Raw genomic sequence first — 12,395 nt, forward strand, 5'->3', positions numbered from 1 at the left:
AACGTGCATTCATTATTTAAAATTGTGCCATAAAAAATAACAACTGTTTGGAAAAAAAAGGAAAGGCAGCTCTCCCCAGATAGAAGCCAAGTGCTTGGTCATTACCAGCACACGAACAAGAAAACTCCACGGAGAGTAAACTAAATGTGGATATGCAACATTTCACATTTATTGATTTGGTCAGTTTTCAGATTGGCCTGATATAAAACAGCTAATTTATACAATCTGATCTGTAAGGAGTATGTTGTCTCAAAACTGAAATCAAAACTCAAGGCTTTTTTTCTTATTCAAACATGATCCAAATAATGCAGTGACATAGCATTCCCTGACAATTTTACAGATTAAAGTACTTTCCTGTTGAAAGACAAATTTAAATTTGTTTTTAAAACTTGCTGGCTTTGCTTGAACCCAAGTTTATTTCCAAACAGGAGATGATCATTAGAGGACAGCTAAGTATTGATTTCACAATAATCATTTGTTGAGAATAGCCATGAACACTTGACTGAGGATTATAGGGTTCACAGAGCCATTCCTCTGCAGCTTAGACTTTGTATTTGCCACACAGCAGAATTTTCCATAGCTTGGACAGAGGGAAAAGACTAAAGGACCTAAGGAAAGAGTTTGGGAAGGTTTGATATTTCAAATACAAACATGAAATAAGTATTTTGGAAATGCTGTTTGAAGAAGGAAAGTCTTACATCCCCATTTATCAACCCCCACCCATGAACATTTGAAAGAAATCTACTTTGTGGTTTTAAAGGAAACTCTGATTTTTAATAGTTCTTTCAAAACAAGCTTAAATAAAAAAAATAATCTTATTGCCCACAGATTTAGAAATGTGCTAATGAAAGAGAAAAGTTATGATTTCACAGTGTACATTCTTCAATGAAAGTTATCAATTTTTGTAACAAGTAGAAAGAAAATTATTTCTGCATTGTACTGAAATGTATATCTATGCTAAAGCAAGCTCAGTACTTAGATTAAGTGGGACAGAAAGTGCAAATTCCTGAGAGCTACAGTTAAGTATCATTTATTTTAATGCTTCCCATATGCCCTCAAATGGCAGCCATTGATTCTAAGATCAAGAAGTCCATGTTATTAAGGTGCACAGTGACTTCAGCTGATTCCAGGGCCCCACTGTGCTACTTTTCTGTAAAAACAAATTAGATGGAACATTTTTGTTCCTTGGAGTGCATAGCTCAGACAAAGAAAAGATTACCTTTCCCTTCTTACAGATGAGGAAACAAAAAGTAAAACAAATTAACCAGGGTCACAAGCATGAACTTTCTTGAGTCTCAGTGGTCCCTGACTCAAACAGGAGACTGCTCGCTTTGTCTACGTGCAGTGCTCTACAACTATTCTACTGCTGTGTTTGCATTACATTGCAACCAAGTAACTAAGGTGCAAAAAAGCAATTTTGATTCAAAACATGATTTATCCACTTGAAGTTTTCTGGTTTCAGGCCTTCTGGTGTCCTGCTAAGTGCTCTCAGTTCTTGCTGACATAAGTGAAAGCCAAAGTAATTCAGTTTTTCTTTGGTGATCCTTAGTACCCTTCAAAGGTAACATATTGCCAAAAATTCAAAAAGTAAAAATTCAAGCTATTCAGGTCTTTGTTGCAAGTTCTTTTTATAAGCCTTATTTGCAATTCTCCTACAGCTTGTTTCTTCTCTTCTTCCTCTTCTTCTTCATCAGAGGTCTTCGAGCAAACTAGGCTTCAGGAATATATTTATTCTTCTTTAGAAGTCTATATGATAGGTGCATTGTGCGATTTTCAGTGGTATTCATGTTGAAGCTCTGGTTAAAACAAGTATTGTTGATTATAAATAAAATCTGAAATGATACACAAGTTTGGGGGTATTTTTTAAGAATCTATTCATCACTGGACTTTCAACAATGACTTCAATGGAAAATTGGGTATTGAACCTTTGTGACTTGGTTCCATGAGAGATGATGTGATAAGGCACATTTCCATACTATTTTAACAGTGGAAATAATGTAATTAAATTAAAGCATTGCCATAAGTTATTTGTAAAAGATATATATATGTATATTTTGTATTTTAACTTTGTGATTGCTGCAGTATTCCTTTCACTTAGTTAATGGAGTTGACTTAACTCAAATGGAAGTGGTTAGACCCAGACTGAGGCTTGTTTTGTTATTTTAATGGATCCCATAGTCTGATCAGATCATTCAGAATCCTAATCCAATATGTCCATGGTTTATTATCAATAGTTCTCCTTTGGCTATGTTCAGTACAGCTGGTTCTCAGGCTTATTTCTCTGCCTGTCCCCTTGCGATGCCTGCCTAACTAACCGTGGTGGTGGCATAGGTCTTGCTGACCCATGGTCTGCAGTCAGATCTTCCCTGCTCAAAGTGCCAAATCTTGGTCTCGTCAGCAGTGGCTGCCTGAACCCAATGGATGGCTGAGGCAAGGTGCTTGGGTCCTGCTGCTCTCCCCGTCCGTCCTGGCTCCCGTCAACTTCATTCTTCCACTCCACCCTAAACTCAGGTAGTGGCCTCTGTTGTCTCAGTCTCTGGTCTCTCAAGATTTTCCCTGCTCTGGGCCTTAGATTGAGCACGGTGGTAGCAGCATCCAACTCAGAGTCACTGCTGTCACCCACTGTTAATTGAAAACAAAAGTATAGTTTTAGGTGTAGAATATAACTGTTTCAGGAATATTTGAGTAGCAGCACACTGAGCCCTTGCAGCCGTAAGAATAAAGTTTCCCCATATTTTTCTATATTCTGTGCTTTCTGATTAGACCCAGTAACAGCCTCTTAACTCTGTCAAAATAGGGGATAAATTTGACTTAAAAACATCCCTACATTCAAAAGTGTGATTTTTAGAAAGGCCTCACACAACTTCTTCATGATTGCCAAGTGCTCTCTTGATTGAAGTGACATTTCCCCAGTTCTGGGAAATTTCCAGTTCTCTGGACAGGAAAAAACTGCCTCTCTCTGAACTTAGGGTCTAGTCCCTGCTTACATCCAAGCAGGATACCAAAATTAGATTTCTCAGCCCCATATCTCATGAAATCTAAACTGAGAGGCATTTCCAGAGCACAACATGTACAGGGGCTATAGAAACTTGACTTTGGAAAAGAAGCATTAACACTCTTACCAGGCAAAGGCTCTCTCAAGGTCAATGTACAGATGGGTGTAAATATCCCATCCTTAATAAGGGTGAATGTTACATGAAACAGAATGAACAGGGCAAATCTTATAGGTTGCAAGTGCTGCAGACTCTTCCTCCCACTCACAGCAGGGTCAAATATGCTCTAGGGAAAGGTGGCATAATTGTTTAGGGAATGCCCTTAAATGATCATTGCCAGGTAAACCTAGCTGGAGATTGTCTGGATGTGCACATGTGCATATGTTTTTCCCCAGCAGACTTCTTTAAAAAGAATTAACATCTTCATCAAAACTTGCACACTTGAGTCATTTGGTAATAATTTTAACAATAGTTTATGAATGCCTCAGATCTGTTCTTAGACTTAAATCAGATATGATGTTTTAAACATATCAAAATAAACAACTGTGCAATTGTGCAACTGTCATAAGAACAAATTAGATTAGTAATCATGTTATTTCTTTTAAAAAGGTGAGGAAGAGGTCAACAAAATATATCACCATGTAATTGTCCATTCACCCAGATAACTATATATCAAGGGAGGTCTTCATCAGACTGTGTTTTCAGGCTTTTTCCCTTCTAAGTATGTCAAATAATATATTTTTTGACAATTGAATAATCTGGAGGCATATTTTCTCTTTAATTCTAGGTGACAGTAGGTGACCTCTGCAGACTAACTACAGAATAAAGGCATCCTACACTCAAGAGAGCAAAGATATCATTATTAACAGACAAGAACACAGTTATTTATTGTTAAATTTATTGTTAAATTAATTTGGAATAGTGGAAAACAAATTGGGGGTGGAGATCAGAAAATTTTAGCAACTCTGGACAGATTTCTTCTTTCCAGCAAGAGATCCTTATGATAGCTTGTCATGAAAGAAAATGTTCCTGAGTATGATATAAGCATGGTAATGAAACCAGGAACAATCAAAAGTAATATATAGAATTGGGCAAAGTTTTCACATCAAATATTTGTGCTCCAACAGATTTTAATTTTTTTTTTGTTAGAACTCAAGAACTACAACATAAAACATTTGTGAGTTTAGGCAGGAGGAAAAAGTTAACAATTTGGTTGTAAACCACAGCATTTTCAGTTCTTCATGAGAACAATAAACTAGCTCTAATGTCCTCATTACCCTCTCTAGTTTGGTTCTCAGAGCAGTGTCCTCTAGCCTGACCCCAGAGAGAAAAGAACCAAATAGGCTCATAATCCAGGAAGGATATTTGGATTATGGAATAAAGATGAGGAGAATGAGCCATGGCAGTGTTCCTGGTGCAGAAGTGCAGCAGGCAGCTGCTTGCTTACATGAGGTGTGCTGGGCAGACTATGCCAGAATGGGATAGCAAGTGAGAAAACCCCACAAAGCCCTGCTGTCCAGGACATTTCTCTATGTTCACATTTCTGCTTTAGGACACACTGCTTTAAATGCTCTAATTTGCTTATTTCTCTATATCATCCATGGAAAAACCTTCCTTCTATGTTAGCAAAATGACTGCAGCACAGTAAGAGAAAAGCAGAAAAATTTCATTACCTCTGGAAGATGTTTTATTTCTAACTCGTAGTTTCTCCGGGAGTTTGGTGTTTTTAGGAAGTGAAAGGAATCTTTTTGTATTTGCTGCAGCCTGCATGAAAAGAAAACCAAAACATTTTAAGTCACTGCAGCCTAGTGTACCTGCATAATGCATGTTAAGATACACAACTGAGGCTTGAACAGGCTTCTGTAGCTAAAGGGCTGGAGAATAGTTTTGGATTAGCTAATATGTGATCTTTTACTACACACTCAGTGCTGATTGCTGGCTGAACTCTGTGCTAACTAAGGTAAAGACTGAATAATCTCAAGCACTTTAATCAAATGAAAGCCTAGTGATACGCCCTCTGAGATCAGAGTTAATAAATGTGTGGTCTCTAACCTCAACCTTGCCTGCACAGACTTTCCTAAGGAAGGCAAATGCCACAAGCATGGCACTTCATGCAGCTTAAAACTTGTTTAAAACTTTTTTATTAGTCAGCTGCAAAAATCTGGGTGAGACTGAAGCTTGGGCTCAAGAACTAATCTGCATTCTGATCCTGCAAGGGCTTTATACATATAAATGACTTTATACAGTTGACTAGTCACACTGAAGTTGATGAGGAAGTTAGGCACCAGCATGATCATTTACCAGTTCAGGGCATAAAATCCTCGTTTTCCCCAGACTAAGATTTAAAGGCTCTGGGAACAGACCACACTTCATACTTCTACGACATGAGAGGTACTTTCCAGGACAAGTTGCTTTTTTTTAAATTCAAAAGTTTCTCAAGGACATCCTTTCTTACATTTGCTACAAAGATTCTTAAAATCTTTGCAGCTCTCCTCTGCTAATACCATTACTTCTGGCAGACGCAAAGAGAACCTGAACGGAAATTTATTTTCCCTTAGAGATTTTTCCTCTTTGGATTTTTATTCTTTTCCTCTTTCTCCTCTTCCCTCTGTGAAAGATTTATCCAAAGATAATTATTCTTAAAATTATAGCCGGTGTGTTTTAAAAAGTTATCAGACATCCTTTTTCTTTCCCTGCCCCAGAAGTCCTGCTGAGTCTCCTCACTATTCCACATAATAAATAATTTAATTGTATGAAAAGGATAACATATGTAACTGTGGTTGAGAAGAAAAGAAAATAATTCAGGAACAGTCTTATTGTCATAATTAACACCATAGTAGCTGTGGTAATGACCATCTATGAGACACTATCTTCCTTTTGGAGACATTATTCCAGCCTCAACTGCTGAAGGACAACTGTATCAATGAAGACAGCAGTCACTAAGTATTCCTGTAACATGAAAATACACAGAATGGCTAATTTCCTTGATACCTGATATGACCCAAAAGATCAGTATCCCTGCCTAATTAGTGTGCTTCATTCCAATATGGTTGGAAGTTTACAACTGCAGGATTGCCACGGAGAGCCAAATATTATCATGCCACAGCAATCCTTGTAAGTGGAAACAGTTTTCCTAACCAGTGTCAAAATCTGAAGGCCTGACTAAAGAACATACAGTATTTTTCAAGTGAAGAGGTTGCTCTGACTGATGTGGTCAAAAGTCCTCTCCTATATTTTGGAGCTTATTGTAAGTAGCTTTTCTATGTCAAAGTAATTTTTAACCTTTAATCATCCACACTTCATCAAAACACTGATAGAGAATACTGATCATACCTACATTGTGTACAGAGCCTGTCCAGCTTCTCTGAGGTAAAAGTATGGCAGCAGATCCCACTCCCATATCACATTGTGCAAGACTGAAGCTTTGCTGAGGGTGTCAACACAAATTAAGGGGCTCATGTGTGCAGCTCAAGGTGTAAATGTGATACTACACGTGCAGTTGTCTTCCAAATTCAGGATTTTTTCCTGCGTGTCAGAAGACTGTTTTTGCTGCATGACAGTTAGCTACAAACAGCTGCTTTCAATAACAATTAAAATGAAAAAAAAACAAACAAACAGACAGAAAACCGCAAAAAACATCACAAAATGCAAGTACCGGTCTTTCCCTTGACAGGCTGTTTGTTTTCCTCAGGCTCTCCCGAAGGCTGTGCCGGCGACGGATCAAAATTTCTTTGGCCTGCTTCTCACTTGCATCTGCAGCCAGGCTATGTCGGTTGTAGGACATTGTCTGAAATGGAAAAGCTGTGATCACAGCCTGGACAGCATGATGTCAAACGTGTTGGACTATATGAACAGGGAAAAACAGGCTTTTTGCTTTAATAAGCATCATAAATCCTTGTGAACAAGATCGTATTGCAGATGATTAAGAACAAGAACAATAATTATGCCGGGAATGTTTTTATTCATCTGCTTCACAACCACCTGGGTTTTTTTTGTTGGTTTTGGTCATTTTTTTAACCTGCTGATATTTATAATGAAAAGCAAAATGGAAGAAGCTGGCTTGATACCGTGTTTACCCCCACGCTGTCGCAGCTTCATCAGTGTGTCAGTAGAGGACACATATTTGAAAGTGATGAGTCCCCTAGAGGGAAGACATTTTAACCTCCAGCAAGCTGAAGCTTGCTCAATTTTTGAATGTTTTCCAATGGCTCAGGCATTCAAACTTCTTAGCCACAGGAGAACAAGTGAAATGTCCTTTTGCTTTTATTTCACTATTTTTCCAGTTCATCATCTCTGCTCTTAATACAAACAGCTTTATAACTGGAGGCAAATAGGAAATCTAATCCCATATCATGAAGTGACCAATATACTGATACAAGTAGACAATGTTGGGTTGAATTGGCACCTATGATCCTACTTTAATATTGTGGTTGCATCAGAGGTAATAAGACAAAAACATTAAGCCTTATCAATAGTATAAGGACCAACTAAGTATTTACACAAAGGAATGTGAATATGCTACTATACATATGACAGGATATGGATTCAAGGCAACAGAGGTAAATAAGAGCATTATTTGATATATGATAGAGCAGATGTACTAGCTCAAAGATGTGTTAAGAAGATAATCAGTATATTACAAGAGCAGTGGGATATATTTATGTAGGCAAAAGTTCATCCTTACTCGGTGCCGTATTTGGTAGAGATTCTTTGTTAATATTTCTCGCATGTTTTCCATTTCAGTGGGAGAAAGGGGCTTTATCTTTCCTTCATGATAGTCACTGTGGAAGAATGAAAAAAAGGAAAATAGGGGAGAGGCAGAGATAGAGAATGTTTTTAATTTTATGGTCAGGAATGACATTTGAATTATTTCCTTTGTTAGAGGTGGAAACAACATTTCAAAAAAAACAAGAAGTGAAAATTTAACATGTAGAAATGAAATCTTGATTTCATTTGAATCTGTGGTAAGACACAAAATATGATAAAAATTACAATAATTTGTCCACCCTATTTAGGTACTATTCAAAATGCCCCTCAGGCTTCCCTTGTAGCTATTCTCAGCAGGCAGGCAGGCACATGTTCAAGTCCATCTCCGCTCTACACGGCAGATGGATGTTCCAGTGAGCAGCTGTCCCAGTAAAACGACACACGCCGGAAAAACACAGCACTTCACCGGAAGCTACAAGCAAAAGGCTCATGTTTCACATCCTCTTACTGCTCTGGTGACATTAGAACACAAAGTATCCTAAGTCAAAGTGATTATCCTGCCTACAGCCCGGGCTGTGAAATAAATTATGTGACCTAGCCGAGATGCTTGGCCGTGCTGGCATCACTCGCTTACCTGAGAGACACCGATGATGGGACCTTGCTTATCATTCCACTCTCTGCCATCTCAATGGCATGCTTGATCTCTAGCTTCTTGTATAAAGAAACAATGCTGGATTTGGGCTGGTTCTCACGGATTAGAAGTCTTCGCAGGTATTTATTGTCGAACTTTTTAAACCTGTACATGAGGCAAACCAGCCCAACAAATTAATTTTTACTGTGCATAGTTAAGGAAAGCCAATATATTGCAGTTAATGAAATTTTAAAGGACTTTACTGTCTGGGAATGTGTCTGTTCATGTTAACAACCTAATTCTGAGTAACCTAAGAAAGGGTCAATTTCAACTTTACTTCAGATAGATAGTCTTAATAGGTTAGATAGGTTAATATGTTAATGGGCAGTCTCCCTAGAAGCAACTTTAAACTTTTAGGTATTCTGTTATTAGAAAATATTATTTTTAATTCTCTGTTTTCATCAAGACAAAGAGAACATTAAATATTTACTGTAATAACAAATAAAAGGCCAAAATTTGCATCAACTGCTTTTTCTTTGAAATTTTAGCCTGCTTTTGTAAAACTTTAGAAGTTGTTCCTTTCTCTAAAGCAACTGCACCCTCTTGGATGCTTAGTGAAAAAATATTGATTACAGCTGGTGTTGATTTTGTTTGTCAGAAAATATTTTGCCCTCCAGACATTCTGAAATTATTCTTGAATTTGGGTGTGAAGGTTATGAAGAGATGGGACTTTCCTTTACTCCGCAATCTTTTCATTAAAGATCTCACACAGACTGGAGGAGAACCAGGCTAAGTAAAGAAAAGTTGTACCCATGTCACACATCTGTCAGGAAAGTGTCCTCACTGTGTCACCCCCAAGTCATTTGGAGAGGGCTCTCCTCAGCCATTGCTGCCGGTGCTATTCTCCCTTTATATAAAACACTTAAATTCTTCTTGGAGCACAGACTAGAGGTGGTGAGCAGTGCCCATGCTTTGGGTCTAAAGAATTTGGATGTTAAAGGAATTAGATCCAACCTAATGATGATGATGATTCAGCAGATAAAGTAAAAATATGAATTATTCAGGTATTGCCAGGGGTAATCTTCTTAACTGATACTAAGTCTTAAGGAATACCATCAAGAGCTGTGGAGCTGCCTGCCATTAGGATCTCTCATGTATCTCATGCCAGCTGCTGCCTTGATCTTCCTAGAGGAAATCCACTAGCTTTTGTATGTTTACCATCAAATAGGAAACTAACCCATCACTTAACTGCCCTAAGAAATACAGCTTGCAGGAGGACAGCTGGGTGGGAAAAAAGGCTCAGCAGACATACAAGAAATGCTCTGAAACAGTCAAAATCATGCACTCTCAGAAGGTACCATCCTTCACCCTGGGATCAGAGGCCTGCCTTTCTTCCCAGCTGGAGATTCTGTTCTACTTGCTTGTGGTTTAGTAAAAGACATTGTTTTGCTACTTTCCCTTTGAAACCCACATGTTCTAAAAACAACCATATGCTTTCAAGAATAAATGCTGAAAATGAAACTTGATGCCCAACAGCCTTTGTTTTTTTTTTTTTTTGCTGCAGAACCATTTCAGCCTCTCCTGTATAACAAAGAGTTTCAAATGCCATTCTTACTTATCTCTCCAAAAGTTGTGACCCCAGTGTCCACACACATCTTCAATTCCAGTCTTCACGTGGTCAAAGAACTAAAGGAAAACATTGGTTCATTACATAAATTTACAGACATCACTTGCCTTGTCCTTAGAACTTACTCATTTTCAACTTACTTTAAAACAGAAACATCTAGTCACAACTCAGGACCATGCTTCAGTCCGACCAAAAGCAGTCCAAAGCAAGCTCAAAGACAGAATCTGTTTCTTTCCCCCTAAATCTTCCTTAGCTCACAGCCACAAAGGACAGAAGTTAGTTGCTAATTTCCTCAATGTCAATCATGCTCAGCTCTTGCCTGAAACGAAAGGTTTTTCCCATATTTTCACTTACTTGAAATTCCCTAACCACTTGCTGCTATGTCTGGAACTTCCCCAGGCCTGACAGTGAGGCAAGTATGACTTTGTGGAGAAGAGAATCTCAGCGGACAGAAGCTCCCTACATCAGCACCAGCCCCTCAGGATGCACAGACAGAACTGAGAGCCAGCAGTATGTCCTGAGATCCTATTTTAGGAATTTGTATCATCTTAAAGCATCCTGTCCATCTAATATTAGCAACACACTCTTCCTGAGTCTATTATCAATTAGGAAAAACTGAATCAGTTCAGCTAAGATCTCACTTGATCCCAGAGGCAGCATGTTTGCTTTTAATTCAGGAACCATCATAGGGGTCTCTCAGTCTCAGGGAAAAACCCTGGTAGACATGTCCAAAGGATTAGCTCTAAAAGGACAGACTTTTAGATGCCTAGGTTGACTTCTTTCCCAAATGTGGCCCTTACTATTCCTCCCTTTTGAAATTTCAAACCACTTGCCTCAGGTACACTTCAAGGACAAATACGTTCAAGAAGATGCATGGCTAATAATCTGCAACAATTGGAGACACACATGCACCAAACATATATCCATAAAAAAGCTGATTATGTAAGAGTTTAATAAGTTTAAGAATGTGTTTAAGAGAAGTCTGCATTTGTTTAATTAGATTAAATCAAATGCAGTATAACATAATTAAATAAAGCCAAAGGTTCCTGATGTAGCCGAATTATAAAATAACATGGATGTCATGTGTGAAATAAACTACAGAAAGTTAATTTACTTCTAGATCTAAACAATTAAGAAAGTGAGAGAGTCCAAAATAAGGATATGTAACAATAATTTATGTAATTGCCAAAAGTAAAAATAAGCCTTACAATTATTGTGCTTGTAACAGCTATGAAAAAGAAATCTAGTACACCCTCTCCATAATACTGATGCTGAATGCTTGTCTGTCTGAACATGACTAGGAATTTAATTTATATAAGGGTTTAACCTATGATACTGAAGTTGCAACATACCCTGTTATAAATCTCTTCACTGACAGCAGGCTGCTTTTTATTTGACCTTTTGACATCAAGAAACTCCACGAGTGGGCGAATTGTTATTCCCTGTGAAGAAAAATAGAACACAATAATTATAAAAGTGAATTCATTCTTTTGATTAGCAGGTTTTGCAATTAGCTATGAAGTCCTTGTCAGTTTAGACTCCATTAATGCAGCAGAAGGGGCACCCTAGAACTGAGAGCTCCAAGAAGGTCAACCTAACAGAACCCATCAGGAATACATCACCTATCCCATACATAGTTATTTTAAACTTTTTCTATCAGTGTTGTTATGTGTTAGAAAAACATGAATTTAAAACATGATTCCCTGTAATTTCAAAATGAACATGTAAGTCCTCTTTTCTAGTACTTACGTCCAAAATAAGTATTCAAAGATATGTAAACAGTACTATTATGGATATCTAAGGTCATGAAACTATGGTTTTTTTGTAAATATGTATCCTTGCCTGACCATTCTCAGAGAAAGAACAAAAAGTTTTGGCTATTCCCTGAATGATATAATGGTTTTCAACAAGTATTTGTGGAAGAATTAAGATAATATGTTTACTTGTACAGGCACACTGGCACAGGAGAGAGGAATGAATCTCCTGTGGTGTTGAGATCAGTCCCTACTATCCCAGACACCCAGGTCACATTTCTTTTCGTAAATGAATCAAGCTTTATTTTAAAAGTTGTTAGGTTTCTGTGCCCCATTGCTCATAATGGAACACTCATCTTGAACCTTATTGTTCTGATAATTAGAAAGCTGCTTCTTAATTGCATCATGGTCACTGTGTAGCACTTTGTTCTTGTGCCAGCATTTGTCTTTTTAGTTTAAACAATGTTCACTCCCTCATATAAACAGTAATTATAGTCCCTCTTCTCCTTCATCTTGCTAAGGCCAAGGCTTCCTGGTGTCCTTTCACATGACAGGCTTACCAGTCCCCTGATCACTCCAGAACGTGCCACTGTGCTCTAATGGAAATACCTGTCTCAGTGTGTCCTAAGATCACATTTGCCTTTCTTCTGTCCCCACTGTATCGTTGACTTAAAATCTACCCC

The 12,395-nt window shown here is 37.9% G+C and overlaps 1 protein-coding gene across 1 annotated transcript in view; it reads right to left on the reverse strand.

Moving 5' to 3' along the window:
- Positions 1–149: 149 nt before the first annotated feature.
- The window catches only part of SLC9A2 (solute carrier family 9 member A2), a 34,088-nt gene continuing 21,842 nt past the window's right edge, over positions 150–12,395 (reverse strand). Inside the window, exons 6-12 of the mRNA XM_068180328.1 lie at positions 11,311–11,400; positions 9,947–10,017; positions 8,335–8,496; positions 7,678–7,774; positions 6,649–6,780; positions 4,667–4,757; positions 150–2,622 (exon numbers count right to left, since the gene is read on the reverse strand). Of these exons, the coding sequence (XP_068036429.1) occupies positions 2,252–2,622; positions 4,667–4,757; positions 6,649–6,780; positions 7,678–7,774; positions 8,335–8,496; positions 9,947–10,017; positions 11,311–11,400 (1,014 nt within the window). The 3' untranslated portion in view covers positions 150–2,251. The remainder of the gene's footprint in view (positions 2,623–4,666; positions 4,758–6,648; positions 6,781–7,677; positions 7,775–8,334; positions 8,497–9,946; positions 10,018–11,310; positions 11,401–12,395) is intronic.

The sequence above is a fragment of the Anomalospiza imberbis genome, chromosome 2 (assembly GCF_031753505.1).
Source record: "Anomalospiza imberbis isolate Cuckoo-Finch-1a 21T00152 chromosome 2, ASM3175350v1, whole genome shotgun sequence".
Taxonomy (NCBI): domain Eukaryota; kingdom Metazoa; phylum Chordata; class Aves; order Passeriformes; family Viduidae; genus Anomalospiza; species Anomalospiza imberbis.